Source organism: Stegodyphus dumicola, chromosome 6 (assembly GCF_044657685.1).
Source record: "Stegodyphus dumicola isolate Sdum_Otavi_A_Nest chromosome 6, ASM4465768v1".
Taxonomy (NCBI): Eukaryota; Metazoa; Arthropoda; class Arachnida; order Araneae; family Eresidae; genus Stegodyphus; species Stegodyphus dumicola.
In genome coordinates this window covers 220,083,418-220,110,349 of record NC_140773.1, presented here as the reverse complement: position 1 = coordinate 220,110,349, position 26,932 = coordinate 220,083,418, and the positions used below count along the sequence as shown (strand labels likewise).

Here is a 26,932-nt window from a genome sequence, read left to right as displayed (position 1 = left end):
GCTGCTTTATTTTTCAGTTTGCCTGTAAGAGGTTGGGAAATGCACGCTTTAGACAAAGCATACCATGATAGTAGTTTCATTTGAATTTATTTGATGTTTTAGTTAATGATTGATTGGAGTTTTTATGATGTCTCTGGCCTGTCAGTTGAAATGAAAATGTGAAATATTTTTCACTGAAGGAAGTAATCATTTTTTATTTGCAAAAAAAATCTTCTTTCTTAGAATTCAGCAGTATGTAAGACTGGTCATGATTCAAGTATTTATCCAGATAATTGTCGCTTTGATGTTTGGTTTTTTGCTTGTTAAAGGGAACACAAACTTGTTTTGTACAGTCAAAAGTCTTTAATCCGGACTCGTCGGGACTTCGGCGATTCCGGATTATCGATTTTTCCGGATTATAGATCATCAGTCTAAATCTGGCAAGATGGCATGCAGAAATTATAAAATTAAAAATATGAAACCGTAATTTATAAAATAATGAGCAATTATGATCTAAAGGGTATCAAAATTTACAAAAAAAAGCTTAATATTTATTTGTTTACTTTATTAAACATTTCTTTCAACGCTCGCATGCGTGCGTACCTTACGCATAGCCGAAATTAGAAAATTGCAACCAGAAAACTATTTGATTTGTATTCGTGATATTTATAATGACGAGGAATTTGATTTAAATCATATCAAAGACGGAGTACATCGAGATTAAATACTACATTTAATAAGAAATTATAAGCCGAATAAAATAAAAACATCTGCCCTGAAGATAACGATAGTGGTGACAGATCAACTTCCAGTTCATTGCGCGCCGCGACGTCCCCCCCCCACGCAGAGCAGCGTGAAATTGATAAACAGATTTCGGAACGGTTAGATAAACAAAGGATATACCTTTATCCATTTTTTGTAGCAATTCGTTTTTTGTTTGATGGACATCGAATCATACTTTCGTTTTCTAGATCCCTTGGGAGCTCCAGCATCGGAAATTCTATTTGACATAATCGAAAGTTCAAGCTTACTTTTATAAAATTGCTCTTACAGTCTGCAAAAAATAATAAGCCGGATCCAATTCAAAAATTAAGGAACAACGCAATTATCAACATTAACTGAAATAGATAATTAGATAATTTTAGCTTATGCCGTCCGACGCGAAAACGTATTCTGCACTTGCGCAGACACATATGCGCAGTCGTAAATGTCTTGCGCGGACGCGTTAAACGCCTATGAGCATGCGTCAACGCGGCGCATGCGCAGAAAGATTTTAGCTTTGACGTCCGGATTATAGATCATTCCGGATTATGGGTGTCCGAATTAACGACTTTTGACTGTATAAGCTTTTTTTAGGTCACTCATGGTGTCTGTTGCTATGATCAAATGCTTGTCAATGATTTTTTTAATTATTCTCTGATAACCTATTGAGCTCAGATTTCGCACACACATTTTTTATAGATGACAATACAATGTGATGAAGGAATTTTTTTCTTCAAAATTTGATGCAGATATTTTTTAATTCAGTATTAAAACAATTTTTCACACACATTTAATGAGCAAACTAAAAATCTCAGAATTTTACTGTTTTTGCCCCATTAGATACAGCGGAGAAAAGAATCCTTTAAATGAAACTAATATGCTTAATGTCCTTTCTGATATGGTGAATTTTCAAAAACTGCTCGATTGTTTGTCTTCTGTTATTTTAAAATTTCAGCACAAAAAATATATCTTTTTCAAAGCTTTGAAATTACAGACTGGAAGAAAATCTCCTCACCCTCTTTTAAAAACAATGATGATAAAAGGATATTAATTGGATAAATATCTGTGCCTCTCTCTTTTTTTTTTTTAAATATGCTACAGTAAAGCAAAAGAGAATGAATTTACTTCTTCCTTGGGCTTACTTGGAAACATAATTTCAATTCAAACGTAGTTTCTCTTTTTTTTCTCTAATATTCATTTTATATATTTCCCCTCCCTTCCCTTGCTAAAAAAGAATTCTTGCAAAGAAATTAAGCTTACAACAGACGTATTCTGTTATTTAAAAATGCTATGATCCTTAAGCTATCTTCCTCCCTTTTCTTATGGATAGATTTTGCTTTTATTATTCATTTCATGTTATTAATCTCAAAAGCAACAGTGTTTAAACGTTGATTAGAGTTTAAAATTATTTGCAATGAAATTTGCTTTGTTGTTTTAAGTTTTTCCATTTTAAGTTTATATTAATTTTGTTTTGAAAAGTTTTATTCTGATGCATTAAGTTCTTTTATGGCACTTTAAAAAAATTCTGACATCAAAAAATACTTATGTTACAAAGATTTGAAATTTTTGAAGGTTAAAAAAAATCTTCACTCTCTTTTAAAGATTGTTTTAAAAAACTATTAAAGAGTGTTTAAAAAAAAACTATTAATTAGACATCTTTATAGAATTTTTTAACTAGTTGCTCCACCCTCTTTTGCTTGTGGTTTTTGTTGCTATAGTCAAAACCTCGCTATCAATTTTTTAAACTGGTTTTCTATTGATCTATCCAGTCCAAATTTTGCATGCACTTGTTGTGATTGCGTATACAAAGAAGTGAAGGTTTCTTTTCCCCCAAAAATTTGATTAAAATTCATTTTTATACTATGAAAAATAAAAGCATGGGCACTCAAATTACAAATTTGTTAGTCAAATTGCTTTGTCAAAAGTATAAACTATTATCTTTATAAATTTATCAAGGATGCTTCACACTTTTATATTTTATAAAGAGATATAACTAGAGATAAATTTTGTAAAGATAATTATTTAATATCTGTTTCCATTAAACTATATGATAAATTATTTTTCTCCTGTTAGTTTATCTATTAGTGTATGAGTTTTAAATAAAAGCTTATTTGTAATTTTTCTTCCTTCATAAGTAAAAACTCCATTAGCACATTCATTTATTTTTCAGTAATTGGTTGAGAGAGTGTTTTGTTCAGAATAATGACATGGTTCTGTGGATTTTAAAATGTATTTCATGCATGTATTTAAAAAAATATTAAAATGAATATGTGAGGAAGTGTACATCATACATATGTGAGAATTTGTATTGCTACATTTATTTACTTTTACAAGGTTTATGAAAACTAAATGTTTAATATTGCTGTTTTCAGATTATCGTTTTGTGAATTTGTATAGTAAATAATGTTACATACATTGTTTGCATAATAAACAATAGTTTTTTTTCCCCTTAGCTTTAACAGAATTGACTTACCACCATATGACAGCTATCAAGAACTAAGAGATCGGTTAATAAAAGCCATTGAAGGATCAGAAACGTTTGGCGGTGTGGACTAATTATAATTACATGAATAACCAATTCTGAAATGTGTGCCTGCATGAGCTCAACACTGAGGAAAATTTCTGATTCCAGACTACTTTATTTAAAGTGTATATATTATGTAATAATAACAAATTAGTTTAGGATATTTTCCAACTTTTGAATGTTTTATTTGTAAAAAATTTGCTAAGGTATCTTTCATGAGCAAGGGATAGCTAGAAAAATGTTTGTACAAATTTTGTTTTTGCTGTTGAATGTTAGTCCATGGTTTGTGCGTGCTTTTGTCAACCCTTGTTGCTCAAGTTTTAAACTGTGGACTTAATCATTTGAGTAATTGAGCCTTAAACTGCTGTATATGTGATCTAGTTGCTTTTTTATGTGTTTTATGATTTAAAAGCTCCAACGTCTTTATTGCAATGTACTGTCATATGATTTATGTATAAAATTGAGTTGTGTATATTTTATGCGTAAGAAATGTCAAATTTATGTATATACGATTTAAATGTTGTAAATTGAGCCCAACAAATTCTGTTTGTACAAAATCTTAGAATATATTAAGGTTGAATGTGTAGAGTTAAAATAAGGTCCTGGTTTTGTGTGCTTTAGTACTGTCCTTCAGGTTGATCTAATTTCTTTCCATGCAGCTGAAATGCTTACAAGAAAAGGTTTTTCATAATACATTATAAATTGAAAGTAAATCAGTTCTTGATTCAAAATAATTTATATCTGTGTTCTTTCATTAGTAAATGTTACATCTTTAGGAACCCATAAAAAGTAAGTACCATTTAATATTGGTCATTACATTTTGAGCTATGCACATTATTCAAAAAAAAAAACATTACTTTCCTAGGAATATTTATAACTAGCAATAAATTACAGAAAATGGTCTTCTAAATATACTTTTCTTTAAAAGGAACCTTCTAATGTATATACTATAAATTAGGAAGAATTTATCTAAAAGTTAGTAATATGTTAATTTCCATAGTTTGGAAAACTGATATTACTTCTGAGTAATTTTGACAAAACTATATGATAGTTTTTGGCATTCAGAGTTAAGAGTTTTAGGCATATATGTATAGTTACTAAAGTAGAATACTCACTGATTTGTTGATTATTTTATTTTTACTCAAAATTTGTTTTTGAAATCTAGTTTACTGTATTAACCAAAAATATTAATAATAAATGAAATATAAGGAATTTATTAATGGTAGACTGTGTTTTAAAATGTCAAATTGGAAAATATCATCAGAACATTATTATAAATTCATTAAATTTCAGCCAAAATAGTGAGATGTAAGTTTTTATAATGTAGCATGTGGTATATAATATTAATTTTTAAGCATTTTATAATCTGTCATTCTAATTTTTGTATCAAAATGGTAATTTATAATTTTTAATTTCTTCACAACTGTACTTATCTTTATTATTTTATGTTGACTTACTTCATATTTGAATAGCTGGCTGTAAGGCATTCATTAACATTTATGTATATAAAATAAGGTAATATTGGAATTCTTTGCATAAAAGTATTGAATTGTGATAATTTAAAACTTATTTACATATTTATAATTTAAACTATATGCATACTTGTTTTTTTCTTCATATTCTATTCATTCAAATTTAATCAGATTATTGTTTCATAAAATTATTTTCATAAAAGTATTTAATTGTGATAATTTAAAATTTATTTACATATTTATGATTTTAACTATACACATGCATACTTGCTTTTTTCCCCCTTCATATTCTATTCATTCAAATTTAATGAGAGTTCAAGATATTCAGCAAATGAAATGTTGAAGTTTCATGGTAATTGTTCAAATTGAAAAGATTTTCAGCGTGGATTAGAAAAGCTTTATTTATAGTGAAAAGCCTATATCATTATTTGAAGCATAAATTAGCAGCATACTTTTTATGCAAGAATGTAGATATTACTTTGTAATAACAAATACATGCTCTATATTTACTTAGTCCTGCTAAAGCTGTTGGAAAGGTAATGTGCCTTATCTAAATTTTGTGGTATTAATTGATCACAAAATTGTATTCCAGTTTGTTTAACTTAAGGTGCATTATGAAAATAAATTATTGGTAATAATTGAAATAAGTCTTTGTGCATTAATAATGATTATCTTCAAGCATTTTCAAATGCAGTAGCATTTTATTACCAAGAAAACAGTTATGTGCACTGATAACAAAATCACTCCTGTGTATAAAATCTCATTTTTTAAATATATTATGTCATAATTTAATGTATAGAAGGAATCCAGATACGTTTACAGCTTGCAGTCTTAGATGGCAGAGTGGAAAGACAAAAGCATGATGCTGACACAAATGAATTTTGATGAAGTCCCAATATTTATTTTCACACATATGAAACCATCTTAGTAGACATTTATCCAATCATAATGAATTACAATAAGTCTTATATACGTAGAGAGAGGAATACGACGTCATTTTAGGCAAATGCACTTAGCAATGGAGATATGTTAGCAGTGGCGAAGCTAGGAAAAGAATGACGTCATTTACTCACAAGTGGTATTTATACCAAAGTAGATACAGTTGTCGAGACAAGATATGATTGGATAATTTTAGTTTTTGTTACCTTTTTCAAGCAATGTTATATAACATGGAAAGATCTTGAATTTGAGAGAACAGATGAATTAAGGGGGAGAACACCAAATCTAGAATAGTTAATTTTGACGTTGCCAATTATTTTTAAAGCAGCTATCGTATTTTGTTGTATCTTACACATACACACACACATATATATATACAGTACAAAGTCTGTAATCTGGATGTCCATTATCTCCAGAATGATCTATAATCCGGACCTCAAAGCCACAAACTTTTTTTTTGTATGCTTTATGCATGCACATTTAATGTATAACAGATGGTATAATCTAGGCTAAAATTATCTTTACTGATTCTAAGGCATTTGAGTTAATGTTGCAGATAGCGCTGTTCCTTAATCTTCTAATTAGATCTGGCTTATTATTTTTTGCAGACTGTTAGAGCAATTTTATAAAAGTTAAGCTTGAACTTTCGATTATGTCAAAAAGAGTTTCCAATTCTGGAGCTGTCAAAAGATCTACAAAGCGAAAGCATGTTTTGATGTCCATCAAACAAAAAGTGGAATTTGCTGCAAAAAATGAATAAAGGCATATCCATCTCAAAATTATGCGAGGAGTATGACATTAGAAAGTATATATGACATAAGCAAAAAGAATCTTTTTGAATTTTTTGTGGATTCCAACACCCCACTTGCAATGAATAACAAAAAAAAGGTTCGTTATGCTAAGTGATGATTGAATGGGTCAGACAGCGTCGCAAGCGAGGGCGTCCCATTGACAGGTCCAATGCTAATGGCTCAAGCCAAAATATTTCATGAAGAAATGAACTTAAACACTGAGTGCACATATTCGACAGGTTGGTTAACCACATTTAAAAATCGCCATGGTGTAAGACAATTAAAAGGTAAAAAAGCTTCAGCTCATACTGAAGCTGCTGAACAATTTGCAGATGAATTCATTAAACTCATTACTAGTGAACATTTATCTCCAGAACAAATTTACAACGCTGATGAAACTGGTCTTTTCTGGCAATATGTACCGCGAAATACCTTGGCAACCTCTACAGAAAAGGCTCCAACTGGTGTCAAAGATTCCAAAGCAAGACTAACAATTTTAGCATACGCAAATGCTGCAGGAGCACACAAGTGCAAACTTTTCGTAATCGGAAAACATGCACGACCTCCAGCATTTAAAGGAGTAACAAATTTCCTCATTATACATCGTGCAAATAATCTTTTAATTGCGCGATTTATGGATGATTGGTTCATCTTTCATGGATGACACAAGTGTTCATGAATGACACAAGTGTTTGAAAATCATTTTATACCTGAGGCTCGGCGACATTTGAATTCGGTCGGTTTACTTGATGACTCAAAAATAGTCCTGATTGTTGACAACTGTTCGGCGCATACTTCACTTAAAATTTTAGTAAAAGATAATGTATCCGTATTATTCTTCTTCCAAATTGTACGTCTATCATTCAGCCTATGGATATGGGAATAGTGCACGTGCTGAAATGCAAATATAAAGTAGCATTTTTAAAATCTATGTTAAATTTCTTGAACAGTAGCAAGACTATTCAAGACTTTTTGAAATTTTTTAGCATAAAATCTGCTGTGTGGAGCAGTGCAAGAACATGGGAGGATGTTGCTCCAGATAGGTTAAAAAATGCTTGGCGTAATTTATGGCCAGCTACCATGTTTCATGGTGAGGACGATGAAGATGATAGCAGCAAATTTGAAGGTGTTCGGACATCGCAAACTAAAGGTGAAATTTTCCAGTTATTGGATTTTGTAAAGAAATATGGAGAAGCGGTAATAAATGAAGATGATATAACAGAAGTTTTTCATTGCGACGACAATGCCCCAATCATCAATCAATTAACGGACCGCAAAATCTGTAGTATGGTTCTAGATCCAGAAAATACTGCTTCCGATAGTGAAGAAAGTGACAGAGAGGTTATCGAAAACGAAAAAATTTCGATTGACAAGTTAGAATTAAAGATAAAGTATTATCACAAAAAATGAAGCAACTTAAACGACTTGCATTGAAAAAAATGTTTAATAAAGTAAACAAATAAATAGTAAGTTTTTTTTTTTTTTTTTTTGTTAATTTTGATACCCTTTAGATCATAATTGCTCTTTATTTCATAAATTACGGTTTCATATTTTTAATTGTATAATTTTTGCATGCCATCTTACCAGATTTAAATTGATGATATATAATCCGGAATCGCGGAAGACCCGAAGAGTCCGGATTACAGACTTTGTGCTGTATATATAAAGATTATAAAATTGTATATGAAAGGTATCAAAAATATGGAATGTGACTTCACAATTTTTTATTATGGCTGTGTTTAACTGATGATCATAATCATTTTCCATTAAACTCAATAAATAAAAACATAGTAGAGCTGAAACTTCAGAAATATAGAAGTTTTGATTAGAAGTTAAATTAAAGTCACAGGAAACGCAGATGAAATAAATGAAATTTAATTTTCATAATGTTCTGTTTATCTGAAAATTTATATATGGTCTCAACAGAGCTTAAATTGCACTGGGCTCTGGTACTTCTCAGTTTTTGAGATAAATCATAATCTTAGCCAGAGCACACTGGAGCCCTAAATGAAAGTGCTCCAGCACTTCTTTTATGCAAGTTTCAGTAAACAAACTTTATTTTAATAACAAATATGTTTTAAAAATCTATTCTAACTTCGGAATATAGGCCTGTCTTTCCCTCAGAGTAAGCCTTAGTGAGAGGTTGAGACTTTTAAGGAAAGTAAAGCCCCCACTTACATGTCAAAGGCTTATTCTACAAGAAGTGCAAAGAATTTATGAGAGCGGGTGAATTTTTTGCTCCTGAAAGTACTAAAAAGTGACCACACTGGCCGTGCACGTATCCCGCTAATGACTTCAAAGCTCCTGTAGATTTTTTAAACGATGGAATCAAACACTGGGCAACAACTACTATCACTTGTATAGAGGAGTCATGTTTATTATTACATTATCAGATTGTATTTAAGGAAAATTGCAGTTTTACGGTTATAATTATATCGTCAGTGCATCACGATCAGAAAGGCTTGGACTGAACTCTTTTACTTTCAAAGCTAAAATTTTCCATATCCTCATACTATTTCTAAAATGCTCACTATCCTCCTCTTGTGACACTTTAATCGTTTTATCTTTTTCCATTAGGGCTAATAAAAGGAATGGTTTTTAGTATCCATCATCCCTTGAAATAGTACATAATATGTATAATCAGGGCTTAAATTTAACTCTCTAAAAGTACGCTCTTCAGCTCCGGAGTGTTGGGGGAGGAATTCATTCCCCTAAAGCATTCCACACATGCTCAGTCAGGTGGCCAATCCATTCAAGTGATATCCTCTATTTGCAAGTATTCTGACGTGTTGAGCCATGAAGACTTTGTTCGTACCCAAGATATTCCAAGAGAATCAGCTAGCTCTTGTGCGAAAAGAAAAGCAGAAGAAACATCCCATTTCGAAAAAATGTACGTATTTGCAAAAAAGTAGTTTATATTTTTTTTTTATGTATGTTATTGGTATACTAACTGGTTTTTTTTATGCTCGATGAGGCTGAGCATTGTCATTCATTATATATATAAACCTCTAGATCAACTGCACCCCTAAACAGTCTAACTTGGGCTCCAGTACATACTTGAAAGATATGCAGCCATTTATCATGATTCCTCTCCAAACCATTAAACCATGGTCACGGAAACTGGATATTTCACAGACAAGGGAAGTTGCGTGTTCCTTCTTCTCTCTCTCTCTGGATCAAAACACTTCTAGAACTGTTCAGACTGTATCTGGACTCGTCAGCAAACAATACTTGGGCTCAGTCATCTTGTCTCCATTGAACATGACACCGCCACCAGTTTAAATGGGTCTCTCTGCAGAGTGAGTGGGACACAAACCAGTGGTTTTCTCACATATATTCCAACCTTCTTAAGCATTCATGCAGCAATAGAATGGCTAATGTGAGTTCGTGTGATAACTTGAAGGTCTAAAACTAAATCTCTTGGTAGTCGCTTCAGTTTCTTCGAGCCGACAACGACAGGAAATGGTCTTCTGATGCAGTCGTTGCTTTTGGTCACCCTTGATCAGGCTGTCTATCAACTAATCCAGTGCTTCAAAACTCTTGATATGATGCTTTGAGGGATATTCAAATCTGAGATGACCTCCCTCGATCCTACCAATTATTAGCCACTTTTGACCTTCAATTAAATGATGCCTTTGAGCCATAACAACTGAATACTGATCGCTCTCAGTAGTCGCTGGACACTGGTAGTTCGGTCCGAGGTTTGAATCCCACAAATGGGCTGGCTGCATGGGCGTTTTCGTGGTTTTACCCTTGTGTAACGTGTATACGAGCCAGTTTTCCTTAGAAAGTCCTCCACAAAGGCATCCCTCCCCTTAGGCAGATAGCCCTTGAGGCTTTGCCATAATCTCTCACACACACACGCTCTCAGAAACCACATTCACTTTAAACACTATAGATTGGAATTCTAGTATGCATCCACTATGCACGCCATTGTCAATCTCTGAATTTGCGTATTTCCAGCAGTAAGGTATGCACGGAAGTGCAATTTTGTGTTCAGTTGTATTTAATATAAATAATTAAGCATTGGTTGCAAAGTTAACTTAGTGAGCATATTTTTTTCTCATTATACTTTAATTTTTATGACCAGTGTATTAGGCTATATCAGTAGTAAGCAAAAATCTCAGCCTTCAGTTATTTCTAACATTTTCCTCCTTTCTTAACAAACTATTTCTGGCTTATGAAATCCATGTTCAACTCTACATTGTCAAGAAAAAATTAAAAGACCAGCTATAAAATTATAAAAACTCTTGAAACTTAAATGATTTTATAGCTACTTGCACAAGATATTTGTCATACCTTGACATATCCTCGAAGCACAGAATTGCATATTTTTACCAAAAATAAATTGAACAAGAAATATGAGATTAAGAAAAATTTGTGTTACAATTTTATAGAGGTGCATAGAAAATTCTAGTACAGTGCCTCTGACCGAAATTCAAGCTTTACAGCAATTATCCAGAGTTTGATTTAGTTTATTTGATTATGGCAAAGCACTCGAGGGTCATCTGCCTAAGGGAAAAAATGCCTTCATGAAGATTTTCTAAGAGAAACTAGCGCATACATTACACATGGAGAACATCATGAAAACGTCCATGCAATCAGCCTATTCAAACTTTGGTCCGAACTCAGCGACTTTATATCGTTCCGCTGCTAGTGCAATTGTCCAGAGTTCCTGCGGTAACAAATTGTACTCGCGATGAAGCTCTTGAGGAGTATGAGATATGTTCTGCAGTGTTGCAAGTCAACGTCCTATACATGTTCTATTAGATTTAAATTTGGAGAACATGCAGGGCTCCCCGTTTGAAGAGATGAAAAGCCATGTCTAATCCTAAGACTATGGGGAAGAGATGATAAAACATCCCAACCACATTTAATAAATGTTTGACATTCATTAAAATGCAAGGCCAAGCAGTCATGGTGGAAAGCAATACCTTGACAAGTTGATTTTGCTTTTTGAACTACCATTCGGGAACATTACTTTTTTTAATTCACTGTCTGATTTGGTGGCAACAATTCACAATATACAAAATCTTTGTAGCTCTATCACACACAACGCAATTTTTTGGGGGGAGGGGGATTCAATCCCTGAAATAAGTGTTATTAAGGAATTTTAAATAATGAAAGTGTAATCCTTATTAGACAAAATTAGAGCTCTGAAGAATAAATACAATGTTACTGAAAGTTATGATTCTTATGCAATTACCACACAATCTTTTTCTTGTAATATTACTGTATAACATCCACTTCTCATCTGTAGTAATGAACTATTTCAGAAAAGGAGCTTCTTTATTTCGTTTCAGCCAAGAATTATAAGCCAAAATTCGAGCAAGCATATTCTTCTCAGTTAAAACATGACACCCATATATAGTGGCTTACATAACCAGACATCTTCAAATGATCATGTACTGTATTTACTGGAACATTTAGTACATCAGAGAGTTTCTGAACCTGTATAATGTAGATTTTTAGAGACATGGTTATCATCTTTGAGGCTGAAGTTTCCGTGTTCCTCCAACCACATTCAAATTATGTAATCAGAAAATTATACAGTACATATTTTATGAGCAGTCTGATTTCTTCCTCTTTAAAATTAAAGGGCATCATAGGGTGAAAATGAAGTTTTGGATTCTTCATTCTCAATACTGTACTGAAATTAAAATTATGCGATTTGAGCAGAAAAAACTATATTTACACATTTCCTTCAGTCAAGATCACTCCTCATCAGAAGTAACAAAATAATTAGAAGAAAACGTACTTCGATTTGAACTTTCTGGATGACTGAATATCTGTAAAACCATTAGTGAAGTTCTGGTGTCCCATCCACTTCTTCCTATCTTTCTGGACAAAATTTGTACAGCTAAAATATTTTCATAATTTAAGTATGAGAAATGAAATGTAAGCAATTATTTCTAATGCTTCATTCAAAAATCTACATGGATTACTATAATCATATATGAAATTTAAATTCTTAACCTTTTATATGACAGACGAAATTGTAAACCAAATTTTTTGGTAAGTCTTTTAAATATTTTTATGACATCTTAGATATTTAAAAATAGCGAATAAATAACTTTCAAAGCTCTGAAAGATTTTAGCATGTAACCATTCATTAAAGAGCTTAAAAAAAAATTAAAAAAAAAAAAAGCCTGAGATACAGTAAATAAAAAATTTGCCGAGTGAAATTTTATGGCACCAGATTAAAAATTGTACTAAGTTTTAAATAAAATTTTAAATAAAATTGTATATATGATCTTTACAAAATTTGGTATCTATGCATAGTTTGAAGCACTTAATTGAACTAGGAAAAAAAAAAAGATTGCCATTTAAAAAAAGTTCAATTAGATACATATTAACATATATCCGAAGTCATACTTTTGAGACATAAAAAATGCAAGTTTACTAAACAGCTAAATAGAATGGGAGATATAAAATTGGTCCCCCTTCTTTTCCTTCTAACTTAGTGTACATCATTAATGGCAAAAAACAAGGAAATTTAAACTCTTATAAAGAGTAAATACTGATCAGGCTACATCTAGTATTTCTTCCAAATTTACAAAATCTTTATTAAAACATCAGGTGAAAAAAAAAAAATACTAGGCATGATCTTGAACAGGGTTCGTACACATTTCTGCACACAGAAATTAAGTACTTTTAAGAACCATTAATGAAAAAAATTAAGGACCTATCAGCAAATGGGAAATGAATAATTCAATTAAAAATATTATTCTATGCCTGAATTTCACTTTTGTAATACCATCCTAAAAATAAAATAGATCTCTAAGTAGTATGCATTATTACTAAACATGAATTAACATAATTAATAATAAGTTTGAGAATAAAATAAACTTCATGCAGTTTATCAAGTAGCATTAAATATTTTACACTTATAATAGGTTGGACATATTTGAAAGAAGATAAGTGACATTTACGTTTTACTAATAAAAGTTAGCTTAATGTTGATTTTTTTATGTCTCATTTTGTCACATACATGGTCAGTCTAGAGATGAAGTTCTCAACCGGTGGTACGCAAGAAAAAAATAGGTGGTACACAAAGAAGCAAAATATTTTTAACTATTTATTTCAAAAATTAAAACCCCAACATCCTGATTGAGTTTTTCTCTAACACTTGTAAATTTATGCGATCTGAACTTTGTTCAAGAGTGGTGGTGGTACTAGTACTTTGTAGTGGTGGTACTAAATATTTTCAATTTTTGTTTAGATGGTACAGGTTAGTCAAAAGGTTGAGAATTGCTGGTCTAGAGGTTTAGTACATAGCAGGTAGATTTCATGTCAAACGGCATAAATTAAAATGAAAAGTAAGATCACAATCAGCATGATTCATAACAAAAGACTGAATGTTGTCACCCCTGCTGCTTGTCTAGAGAGTGACCTGTTGATTCGAACAAACCTGAAAGGCCTGATGTAGGCACGGTTGGCAAGCGTTGAAAGTTTGTCAGGCTCTGTTTGATGCAGTTAATATCATAGCTTTGTGCAGAGTTCCAGGGAGTTGTAGCCCAGTCAATATACTTTCAGGTTCCTATAAGCCATTAAAGCACCACAGGTGATAAGTTGTTTTGTATTATTTGAAGTCTCACTAGATGCAAAAAATAATTTTACTTGAATTTATACATTTTTGTGTTTTATCTTGTGCACAGTGAGTATTAATGAAAGGCAATAACTCGCTTTAATATGTAGAGATAATTAAGGGTAGGCAGTTAATTATAAATAATTAAATTAGGTAAATAGGTAACCTTAGTCATCATGGCTTAACATGGCCACTATTAAATTTTATTTTTTAACAATATTTGTTAACCTCTTCATCGTCCGTAACGTGTCTAGGGCGTTCAAGTGAAACTTCCACAGGGTGGCAGTAACGCACTACAAGTGTTCTTCTACATTTTAAAACGCTTTCTAAATGTTTACCTGTTTGAGTTTTTTTTGTTTTTTTTTTGTTTTGTTTTGTTTGTTCTAATACCTCCTAGAGGGCAGCACTAATCAGGCATTCTATTTCTAATTGAATTTGCCCCGGGTTTTATGAATATTCGTGACATTTTACATAAGATACAAGACAGTGAGAGATGACTTCAACGTCTACTCAGCAGAAAAAGAGAAAAAATGAGGTTGTGAATTGGAAAGACAAGAAGGATATACGTTTGATGAGTACAGTCCATAATAACTCGATGATTGATGTTGGAACACGAAAAAGAACAGTAAAAAACCAATAATTGTAAAAGATTACAACAACAAAATAGGAGGAGTGGACTGCCTGGAACAGATGTTATCAAATTATCCTGCTGTTAGAAATAAGGAGATATTATTTTTCCATTATGCTTTATTTCCTTATAATTTTACTTAATATTCATTGACATTCATCCACTACGAAAGTTATGTATGGAAAGTTATCATGTACAGAGAAAACAACATTACACACTACGAAAAACACACGGCCGCTGGGGAGAAATTTTCGTGGACAGGAGAGGACGGCGAAAGGGTTAAAAAAGCCCTATTAAAATCAAATACAATTTTACAGTTTAAAACACATGTAATTTACGATACTGATTCTTAAACGATACTAGAATAATTACACATTAAAAGCTACAAAACATTTATGTTTTGTATCAACAACACTCAACAAAATATTTATCCGTCATTTTCATTTGAAGCCTTCTTAAACATTTTGGCTAGTTTATATCGATTTCCTTTTCTTTAAGCATTTTTTCTAACAATAATTAGAGATTTGTCTCAATATGCAAACCAATGCTTTCGCTAGTTTCTGCGTGCTTTATCTCCTAACTTGTCAACCACTCCACAATGTACACTGCTCAAAAAAAAAAAAAAAAAAAAAAAAAAAAAAAGGGACAGTCCTATATCTCCCGATTTACTGGGCCGATTGACAAAATTCAAATTGCGTTCTTTATGTCTCGAAAGCGCGACTTAGGATATATATTAGATTTATATATAGCACTATTCTAACATAGGTATTTTGACACAAAATCGGACTTTTTCTGAAATAACATACCAATTTTTTTACATATTTCGATTCTACGACTGAAATTACGCCTAAATATGAAATTTTGTAAAATTTGGAGCGAAATTTACGGAGAAATTCACAAATTTATGTTGGCACTTTTTTGTCAGTTTGCGCCAAGAATAGTTCACTTGGCGAACTTCTTAATATATGGCAACCTAGTTTCCTTTCCCGTGAGCGAAAAAAAAGTCACCATCGTTCCTTTTTTCCAAATAATATTCTTTATATTATATTTTTAATTATAACTTATTATTTTAAGTAATTTTTTCTTTTTCGAATTTCATTTTAATTGTTTAAGTTGCATAGTTTTTTTTTTTTTTTTTTCGAATAACTGTTTTAAAAATTTCCACTTACCTATTCGAACTGCGTAAATAAAGGTGCAGCATTTATTTTTTTTTTCAAATAGTTTTCTTTATATATATTTTTTGTCACAGTTATTATTTTAGGTAATTTTTAAATTCTTAACTTTTATTTTAATTGTTTGTGTTGCATTGTCTCTTCAGATAATTGTTTTAAAATTTTCTATTTATTCCTTCGAATTGAGCATTTTAAATATATTTATTAATGTAAATTTTCCAGAATTTGATTTTATTTATTTAAATTGCGTTTCTTTCGGAGGAATACTTTGTAACCCAGACTACGATGCGTTTGAAAACTGCATATATTAAAAGAGAAAATACAGTAAAGCACAGTTAACACGCCTTTCAATGTTCCGTTCAGAAAAGATATATATAAATAAAAGAGATATTTAACTTAGGATTGCGACATTTTAACTTAGGATGACTTGCATACACTGCTTTAAACAGTTTTATCATTGTGCCCATTGCTTTACACAATTTTATCCTACATTTCGCTTTTTAAATGTTATTCATATTTTAGTCAAATATTTTATTTTTGAAATCGTAAAAATCAAATATCATAAGATTAAAAAGTTTTAAATTTAAAAAAAGATACAAACACTAAATTTTACCGTAAAATGTATTTTTTCTTCTCTTTTTCTTCAGGCATTCTACTTTATTCTTGCTCTTTTTCTTCATTCTACTTTATTCTTGCTCATTTTCTTTAGGCATTCCGCAAGTATATTAAAAAGTATCCAAATTTTCGAAATATCTTGATATTTCTGACAATCATTTTAAATAAAGTTATCGCCTTCCATTTCATAAAGGCCCACAAACGGCCGAGCGGTAAAGTCGCTGAACACTGATAGTTCACTCCGGGGTTCGAATCCCGGTAAACCGGCTGGTTGCATGGGCGTTTTCGTGGATTTTCTCATGTGTACCGTGTATGCCAGCTGATTTCCCTTAGAAAGTTCTTCACAAAGGCATCCTTCCTTTTAGGCAGATAGCCCTGCTTTGACGTAACTTAATAATTCAATTCAATCCATTTCATCAATATTTGGTCAGAGACTTTATCAGTCTTTAGAGGCTAAACATTTTGAAGGTATGAGATGAAAGGAAAGACTGGTTTCATGAAGAGGTTTTGGTTTATTTAATTATGACAAAGCACACTAGGGCTATCTGCCTAAGGGGAGGGATGCCTTCGTGAAGGACTTTCTAAGGGGAACTGGCTCGTATACACGTTGCACATGGGGAAAACCACGAAAATGCCCAAGCAGCCAGCCCGTTCGCGGGATTCGGACCTCGGACAGAACTGCCAGCGTTCAGTAACTTTATCGCTCGGCCGCTGTTTCATCAGGAGGAAAAAAAAAAAACATCTTTAGGTGACATCCACATACATCACTGGATAAACTCCTGAATCTTCAAATAATTCGAATGAGAAAATCATGGGATTCTCCATTTATGATACGATATGATGTTCTATAACGTAATTTAAATTTATACAACCATATAGTCTAAACCATATTGTCTTTTCTGTTAACCACAAGCTCAATTAATGGTATTTGCTGGTGTACACGTCCAAGTGTTTTTTCTTTGAACACCTAAATTCATTGAAGTATCCTGAAAGTATCTTCAAAAGCGTCCAACTTTTTGAAACAACTTGGTATGTCTGACAGCCAAATTTCCCTGCAAATTTTTGCTTACTTTTCTCCTTTCCTTCTACAGTTATTTTCAGTGCACACACAAGAAAATTAAGATTTTTCGATTGCTAGACTTCCATAAATTTTGCTTTCTTGTCAATTTTTTAAAATATCAATTACATGAATTGCGTTTCAGCTGAAGACAGCTTTTCATTTTCTAGTCATTTTAACTATAAATAAAAAAAAGCGAAGTCCAAAGGATAAACATTTTAATTAAAAGATTTTTGCTAAATGACAAAGAAATAAAACAGTCCAGCAGGGTTAATTCTGTACCCCCGAGTGACCCGATTCTTATATCGGCTGAAACAATCTAAATCATATTAAAGATCATGTTTTTTTATACAATCTATAACACGAGAGAAAAATTAGCTTCATAAAACATTCTTTCTAAGAGGATTAATATAAAAGATTATATTTATATATATATATTTTTTAAAGCTGGGACTTGAACCAAACTGTAATATTTTTAAAGTTTAATTTACATGGTGGTTATAATTAAAGTTCCAATTTGAAATGGTCATAAAAGGAAAACTACTGTACCAAATGTTATCAAACTTGGGAATCGTGTAAAGGAGGTTATGAGAATTTATTTTCAGCGAGGAAAAAATAGTTAAAAAAACTCATCACCAGGGCGAAAATGACGCTGTATACAAGATTCTTAAATGAAATAAGACACGAAAACATCTGCTTAAAATGTGTTTAATATTTTCCGAAACGTGTTACAAAGCATGTTCAATGTAGCGTCTAGCATTTTCCGAAAGCAAGTTAAATCCTGTTACTGCATTCTCAACAGCAGCTCTTAGCATATCGGGAGGAATGTTACGGACATGTCAGTGTTTAACATTTTTCATTTCTGCCAAATTGTTTAGATTATCACCATAAATAGTGCTTTTGAGAAAACCCCATAGCTAAAAGTCACAGAGGTTGAGGTCTGGTGGGAAGAGGGGAAGTGTTGGCGTATAAGACGTTCATTCGTGAAATGTTGCCTAAGTAACTGTGCGACACACGTGAGGTGGGGCCCAGCCGTGCATAAAAATCGTAGTATCTAAAATGCCACGTTACTGCAGTTCATGTATCACAAAACATTTTAACATTGACTCTAAATGAGCTGCAATCACAGCAGTCCAGCTGTCGACTGTTCTTCAGAGAAAAATGGTTCAGTTATAAAACTAGCTGTCATTCCACACCAAACGGTGTGGAATGACTGCTATGCAATCGAATGCAGTAGGAGAATGCAATGGAACTAGATAGATAACATGAGGAATTTTTTTGGCCCAAATCGATTAAAAGCGTTTTGAATCAGTATCTTCATGTTTTAGGGCCGAATTCAGGCTTCAAAAATTACAAATTAGCGATCTGTAAGAAAACGATTTCCAGATTGTACGCACTTGTGCGAGTGATTTGCGATCTCACATTTTCTAATCGCTAATTCGTGGTTTTCACGGACGAATTTCTCACTTACACGGATGGCGCACTCGACGTTTATCGAATTTAACGCCTTTAAATGGTAATTTTCTTACTTCAAAATTTCTTAAGGGTATGCAACATATTAAACCCGTGTAACAAAAGGTTAAGTTAGATTCCGACCCATATTTCGTTTAAAAATATTGCATACAGCGCCATTTTCTCCCTCGTGGTGAGGTTTGGAACTTCCGTTTTTCGCGGAAAATAAATTCCTATGATCTCTTTTACACGATTACCAGGTTTGATAACACTTGATCCAGTAGTTTTTGTTTCATGACCGTTTCAATGTGGAACGTTAATTATAAACACCCTGTATATTATTAAATTTTAATTGAAGCTATGCGTTATATGTATACCATGCGTAAGATTTCCGCTTTTATAGAAAAAATAAGGAATCGAAGCAAATATACTTAGGATAATGGAACAAAACTGAAAAAAATTCCCCTCCCTCCGAAAATAAAATATTGAAGCTTCGACCTTGAATTTATTGGATTATCGAAATATTCAATATGACCTATCTTCTAAGTCCTAGTTCCGACAACAATTCCGTCAAAAATTCCGAATTACTTAAGCTGATGTAAAAGATTTAATATATATTCACTGTATGTTAGTAAAGTAATCAGAGTGTAATAAAAATAGATTATAGAATTTACGCTGATGCAACTTTTTGTAGGACTGCACAACATGTAATGGAAGAGAAGGCTTGTAGAGATCTGTTTTTGACATGCCTCTAAAAGTAGATGCCATACTCCTTTTGTCTCTTCAATGGTAAAAAACTTTCCTTTGAGAGGCAACTTTAGTTTTGGGAAAGAAAAAAAATCACAAGAAGACAAATTTGAAAAACATGCAGGACGATTGAGTACACATACTTATTTTCTGAACACAAGCGGTTCTCCGACTGGTTATTGAATAATGAAAAGATGCATTATCATGCAATACAAAACATTTGGAATACGTTGTTTGACTGAAAACGTAAGATTAAAAGTCATCTGCTTAATTCACAACCATTTACAAGTCAACTAATGGGGCAATTGCAGAATCGTTTTGATTCTGAGCTTCTAAGACAAACCTTATATCACTGGATTTAAACACTTCTTTAATCTTCCGAGAACGTTCCATCTTTAGCTCATATTCCAAGAATATTAAGTGAATACAAATATTGCAAAAGAAAATGAATATTCATTTGCACTACGGCTTGGTAGTTCTGCTTTTTGTGTCTAAGTACACAACAATATTTTAAATATTTACAAATAAAATATTAAATTGGAGATTTAATTGGAGCCTCACCAGTTGCCTAGCATTTGAAGATTGTTAAATACTAACTGTTTGTTGCGAAGTCTAACCCAGGGTTTTGCATGGTTGGTTTTCGTAGTTTTCTAGTTTCTCTTTACAAAGGTTCTCTATGAAAGCATCTTAACCAAATAGCTCCCATATTCTTTCTATGTTCATATAACCAACTAACCTAGTTTAAGCGCGATTTCCAAATGAAGTTACTAGCAAAACCCGAATACTCATTAAAAATCATGTAGCTTGCCAATCAGGAGTAACATGAAAGATACTGCGCCAATAATTGAATTGCTGTTACGGTACGCTGTTTCTAAATTTAGATGGTCATTCCTTAATTAAATAGCCCACTAGCGGCCGAGCGGTAAAGACGCTGAGCACTGGTAGTTTGGTCGGAAGTTCGAATCCCGCGAACGAGCTGGCTGCATGGGCGTTTTAGTGATTTTCCCCATGTGTAACGTGTATACGAGCCAGTTTACCTTAGGAAGTCCTCCACGAAGGCATCCCTCCCTTTCGGCAGATAGCCCTCGTGTGCTTTGCCATAATTAAATATAATTGATTTGTAACTTCTACTAGAGCTGACGGTAAAAACTGAAGTGCAAATAAATAATATCGTGTGCAATCTTGATTAATATAAATTAAAAATTTTTCATAGAAAAATATTTGCATTCAGACAGAAAGTTTTTTGAAATATTTGCAATTACTTTATAAGAAAGATTTATTAATAACCGTAATAATTACTTATTATATTACTGATGATTAGGATTCAGTTCTTGACAATTACATTCTAAATTAGAATTTTAAGGATATAATGAAAATAAGCTACGCACAAAAATACATTTTTACAGATTAAATTGACATTAAATACAAAAATACAGAATGTTGGGTGTCGTTTATATAATTATTCTTGCTTGTCCACAGAATCTGCTGACTTATCCAGCCATTAAGTAGCTGCAGATCATTTCTATATAACCATTGAACTTCCATTAATTCAGTCTCTACAGGGTTGTATGTTTATATCATAATTTGACTTTTATAAAAATGATTATTCAAAATCTTATATTTCTATAAAAATATACTATGCTTTAAAAATATGGACGATAGTATCTGCCGCTCTTTCAGCCACTTCAAAAGCAACAGTTTGTTTAGAAATAAATTATGCAGTTAATGTCATAAAATATTTTCAATTAATTCAAATAAACATCAAACGAAAATTCTCAGTTTTAGACAATTCGATTTAAACGAAGTAAAGTAGCAGACGATAAAACGCCGAAGGTAAAAATTTACTCTTAGAAAAACGTACTCTTATTTTTTTAAAAAAAGGAAGAAAGAGAAAAATTTAAAAAAATTGTTAAAAATTTGAATAATATCATCTATAATTTAAAAAATAGATTTTCATATAGTATTAATAAATATTTATTACGCCTTATTGTGGGAAAAAATTTCATATAATTAATTCTTCGTAAAATTTTACTTGAAATTTAAGGTTAAAAATAGCTGTGGCAATTCAGTGTAACAAAAATCCATAGACCACATTTGGCGTTATTATCGCTCAAAAAAAAAAGATGCCAAATTTCAAAACGCGAAAATATGTAAATTCGTGTATATCTTAGAAAATTTTGAATAAAAAAGTCTAATTTTTTGCAGATATGCTTAAAAATACACCTACTTTATGATGATGGTAAAATTTTTATAGGTTATAATTCAAAATTTTTTTCGAAAAATTTATAAAAATTATTTAAAAATAGAAATTTAAAAAATAAAACACAAGAAATGGGTAAATTTTATTTGGAATGAACCTAAATTTCGAAATGTGAGAGAAAAAATAAAAAAAAAGCTTAGTAAAAAAAGAGATATTAATAAATATTTGCCAAATTCAATTAACATTGAGGAGCTTATATTTTAAAAACTACTCGTACGATTTTTACAAAACTTGGTATTCTGGCATAATTTGAGCCGTAAAATCGAAATATGGAAAAAATTGGTATGTTATTTCAGAAAAAGTCCGATTTTGTGTCAAAATACCTATGTTAGAATAGTGCTATATATAAATCTAATATATATCCTAAGTCGCGCTTTCGAGACATGAAAAACGCAGTTTGAATTTTGTCAATCGGCCCAGTAGAAGGGGAGATATAGCACTGTCCCATTTTTTTTTTTTTTTTTTTTTGAGCAGTGTACCTATGAGGGTTTTACTTGATCTGGTAAAAGTTAAATAGTCCAAAACACCCGATAGACGTGAAGCAAATTATCACTATGTCTGAAAGTAACAACAATATCAGACAAAGGTTTAAATAAACCTCATATTTAAAAAGAACTTAGAGTAAACACAAAGGCATGTTCTAATGCTAACAAAGTCAATCACGGTGACGTAATTAAGCACGAACAGTCAAATTCAAACTAAAAATGTGGACTAGTGGTCAAAGATTATACAATTTAATTTAGCTCAGTAACTCTATCATATGAGGAAACAGAAATGGAAAATTATAGTAAAGTCTGAAATCATAAACAATTGGGTAATTTACATATTAATAACTGCACATACCTTTGAAGAATCATTTTCTTTATGTATTCAGTTTCTTTCTTCAGCATGAATCTTGAAATGACAAAACTTTTAGAATTTCGAGCAGGCATTGGAAGCAGAATTTAGAAAGGCACTATGCAGTCGAATTTAGAACTCATAGAGATTGCATCAGATGAGAAAATGCCTAGTGCCAGCTCTGTGTATGATGCATTAAGACATATTAATTAGATGGATCTTTTAAATTGCAAGTTTTGAATTTCTTTATTAATAAAAAAATCCCTTTCTATAATGCCTGCCCAAGTGATAAGATTCGAAGCATTTTTGATATTTTCCATGCTCATGTCTAGTAAACAGTAGAGAAAATAAAGAGAAGATTAACCTTTTAAGAAAAAGATTCTAGTATCACGTGTAAAACATTCAAATTGTTCTTCCAGACATTCTCCAAAAAGTAAGAAATTCATCGCAAACTTTCTGTGAAATACATCCATTATGCATTGATACCATGGAGACATTTTTCATTTTGTCATATATTTCTCAAATCTTCTAGAATAACGGGTCTATAAATCTTGCCTTCAAGTCCTTTAAATTTTCTAAGCTGCAGTGTCTAAAATACTAAAGAAACATTATCCCAACCAATTCTGTAACAGCAAAAAGTCAGAAATATTTTGGAAAAAAAAGCAGGGGAAAAAGTGTAAAATTAATTTTATAAGGAAAACTGATGCAAATTCTGAGAATTTTGAATATTCTGAGACAATTACATGGCAAAAACACTTTCAATGAAAAAAATTGAAAAGAAGACTTTTTAATTAATTACATAGCTAATTTTGCTTTTGCTTAGAGCTGTTTCGTAAATTATGCTTTATAGCATTATATCTTGTTTATTTTTCAGATTCAAAATACTGTATAATAAGTTGCCTTAATGAAACTTTATAATATGACAGAAAAAAATAAAAATGTTTATTTTAATACTATTTTTTAAATATAATTCCAATATATTACCATTATTTTAATAAAATTATCAATGTTACGAAGTTTTAAAAAAATCATCGAAAAATTCTCAGATTTCGGAATTAAAAATTTTCTACAGAAACTGATCTAAAAATCGCCAAAATGTTGACAAGTCGCCAGATTTAGAACCGTTCAATAAAAGAATTCACATCCCGAAAAGCGAAAATTTTTTAAGAGCTCTTTATTAAGAAAAATGAATTCTGAAATGCTTATGTTTCACTTCTTGCTTAGAAACTCGAGTATCCCATGATTTATATTAGAAATGAAACAAATTATAACCAATATATACGTCAGAGAATCGCCAAAATTATTCCTCCAAAATGGCAGTCATAAAAACAGACAAATTTCAGATGATTAAATTTAAGGACCTTCTACCGATTTTGGCCAAAATTAAGGACCAAAAATCGATTCCAGAAAATTTAAGGACTCTTAAGGACCGTACGAACCCTGTTGAAGTAAGCACTGTTTTGAAACTCTGCACATGCTGGCAATACTCCTGATTGAATTAATTTTTGTTTTGAGGTATTTAAAATGACTCCCCCAACAGTGAAATATGATCGGTGATTCATTTTCTTAGTGCTAAAGACATGAAAGTGGCTGAAATTCATTGTCTGATAGTGAAGTGTACAGAGAAAAATATCATGAATGCTATACTGGTACAGAAATGGATTAGAGCTTTAGATTATGGCTGCATAAACATTCATGATGTATGAAGTAGGCGACCTTCTGTCATTACTAAAGATTTGTTGCAAAGGAGTAAAATAGAACACACTTTATGATTTCATCAACATCTGATAACTTTCCTCAAGTTTCACAGTGTTCTACGTGACGTTCTGAGCAAATGCTTAAATTATCAAAAATTGTGCATATGTTGGTTACTGAAAATGTTAATACAGGTGCACAAAACCAAACATTTAGGTAATGTTTTAACTTTCCTTCAACGATACACAGAGAAAGGTTATAATTTAAGCCAGACTGTCACAAGCAATGAAACCTGGGTGGCTTACGCTACACCAAAATCAACGTAGTAATCCAAGAAATGGTGCCATTTATCATCATCCAAAAGACTGAATCTCAAGCAAAGACTTTCAGTCCAGAAAATCATGAATAAAAAATGAATGCTATAATCATAATAATCATGAATGCTATATACTGTGTTCTGAGGCAGGAAGAGATGTTACTTGTGGATTTTTGCATCATGGCTATATATAACATATTATATGATGAGTTGCTAGACTTTAAACAAACTGTGCCATGAAATCCAAAAAAAGAGGCATGGCATGTAGAACAGGGAGATCATTTTGCTTCCGAGAATGCCCATACACACATGGCTAATCTAGCCCAAGATCTTGCATCACTTCACTGAAAACAACCTGATAACCCTCTGTACAGTCCCGATGTAGCTCCCAGTGACTACCACCTGTTTCTCTATTTGAAGGAGCATCTGAGCAGTCTTCATGATGACTACAATGAAGAGGTCAAAATGGCCATATTGTAGTGGGTGTCAAATTAAGTGCCACACTTTTATAAAGAGGGAATGCAAAAACTATTTGTACAATATGATAAGTGCATTAATATTCGCAAATATTATGCAAAAAATAGATTGAGGTACAAGCTTTCATATAAAAAAGAAATTGTACAAAAATTCTACTTGTTTCTTTATTTCCATTTTAAAAACATATATTGTACTGTTGCCATGCCTCTTATTTTAATATTTTAATATAGTGTTCTAATGGAACAAAACTGCTATGTTTAATATTTAAAAGAACTCCAGACTGGAAAGAATATTAACAGGATTTTTTACTCATGTTCACCCCAATAGTTGAATAGATGAAAAAGGAATGAAATTATGAATCAAAAGAGCATAATTTAAGTAGCCTGTCAGCATTACCCTGCCTTCAAAAAGCTTTATTATTATAGGCTCAATTTTAATGTTACCAAACAAACTGTATAGAAGAAACTAGTGGACTTTTAGCTATAATTCTGGAAAGTTTAATAAGGAAATTTCAACTTTCAGATCTTAACAATTTACTCAAAGCATTCACTAGGTAGGGGAAAAAAAAAAAAAAACAGCTAGATGTAATCATGTGCAGATTTTGTTTTGCCTTTAATAATAAGAAGAAAGAAACTTAGTATTTCAAAATGGTGAGAACAGGTTAAAGTATTATGGGATACAGTTAAAGAAGAAACTGCCATAAAAATATTTAAGAAATATCACATTAGTTATTTAGGTTTCAAATAATTAATTGCCTGAATTTGACTAATTTTCTTTGGCTCTCAGATTATGAATAAAGCTTTGAAAAACTATACTGCTTATTGTGTTTCATACTTAAATATATTTTTCATTTCATATGTGGAAATACAACTGGTGTATAAATAAATACATTTTACGTATTAGCCATATGATAACAAACATATTTTTTCATTTTTTTCTAACAGATTAAAATTATGTTAATTCCCATTTTTCAATAAATGCTTTTGGAAAAGTAATAAAATTTACATTGACAGATATATAGAAAATTTTTTAATTACTACTTATGGAAACCAAACACTCATCCATAAATTAAGACAATTTTCAGTGTATGTTATAATTTTATTTTCAGATTTAAAAAATGACTATTGTAAAAGAATGGTAAATTCTTTATTGTACAAAAAAGGATCAATATTTAATTTTTTTACAAGAAGATACCATACTGAAAGATAACACATTATGTTTTCTAAATATGATTGCTGATTTTTTTCTTCCATTTCTATGAGTGAAGATTAAACAATACACCTATTTAATGATAAGTTAAAGTAATACAACTTTCTTCAAAAAAATTCAATTTAAGCTTGGAAGGTAGCTATGAAATCTGAAACTATTTTCTTTAACCTGCTGTCAGTTTCATCACTAATTTTCCCTTCTGTAGCGATAGTGTTAAGCAGGTCTTGGTGGCTGCTTTTAATATGGTGCAAGAAATCCTTTTCAAATTGCTGGATACGTGAAGGATCTAATTTATCCAAATAACCACGCACTCCAGTATAAATAACAGCAACTTGGTCTTCAATGGCCATGGGGACTAAAAGAAGATATCAAAATTCAGTTAATATACTCAGGATCAAAACAAAATAATGGA

General features: G+C 31.5%; 2 protein-coding genes across 5 annotated transcripts in view; one reads left to right on the top strand and one right to left on the bottom strand.

Moving 5' to 3' along the window:
* Nucleotides 1-5,384, top strand: part of Nedd4 (E3 ubiquitin-protein ligase Nedd4) — a 143,548-nt gene extending 138,164 nt beyond the window's left edge. For all 4 annotated transcript variants that reach the window (XR_015041837.1, XR_015041836.1, XR_015041838.1 and 1 more), the window contains one exon: nt 3,195-5,384. Coding sequence is in view for 1 of the 4 variants with exons in the window: in XM_085819547.1 (XP_085675673.1) it covers nt 3,195-3,297 (103 nt within the window). In the remaining 3 variants the exon portion in view is untranslated. The remainder of the gene's footprint in view (nt 1-3,194) is intronic.
* Nucleotides 5,385-26,435: 21,051 nt separating this feature from the next.
* Nucleotides 26,436-26,932, bottom strand: part of blw (ATP synthase subunit alpha blw, mitochondrial) — a 36,315-nt gene continuing 35,818 nt past the window's right edge. The window contains exon 10 of the mRNA XM_085819546.1: nt 26,436-26,875. Coding sequence (XP_085675672.1) covers nt 26,643-26,875 — 233 coding nt within the window. The 3' untranslated portion in view covers nt 26,436-26,642. The remainder of the gene's footprint in view (nt 26,876-26,932) is intronic.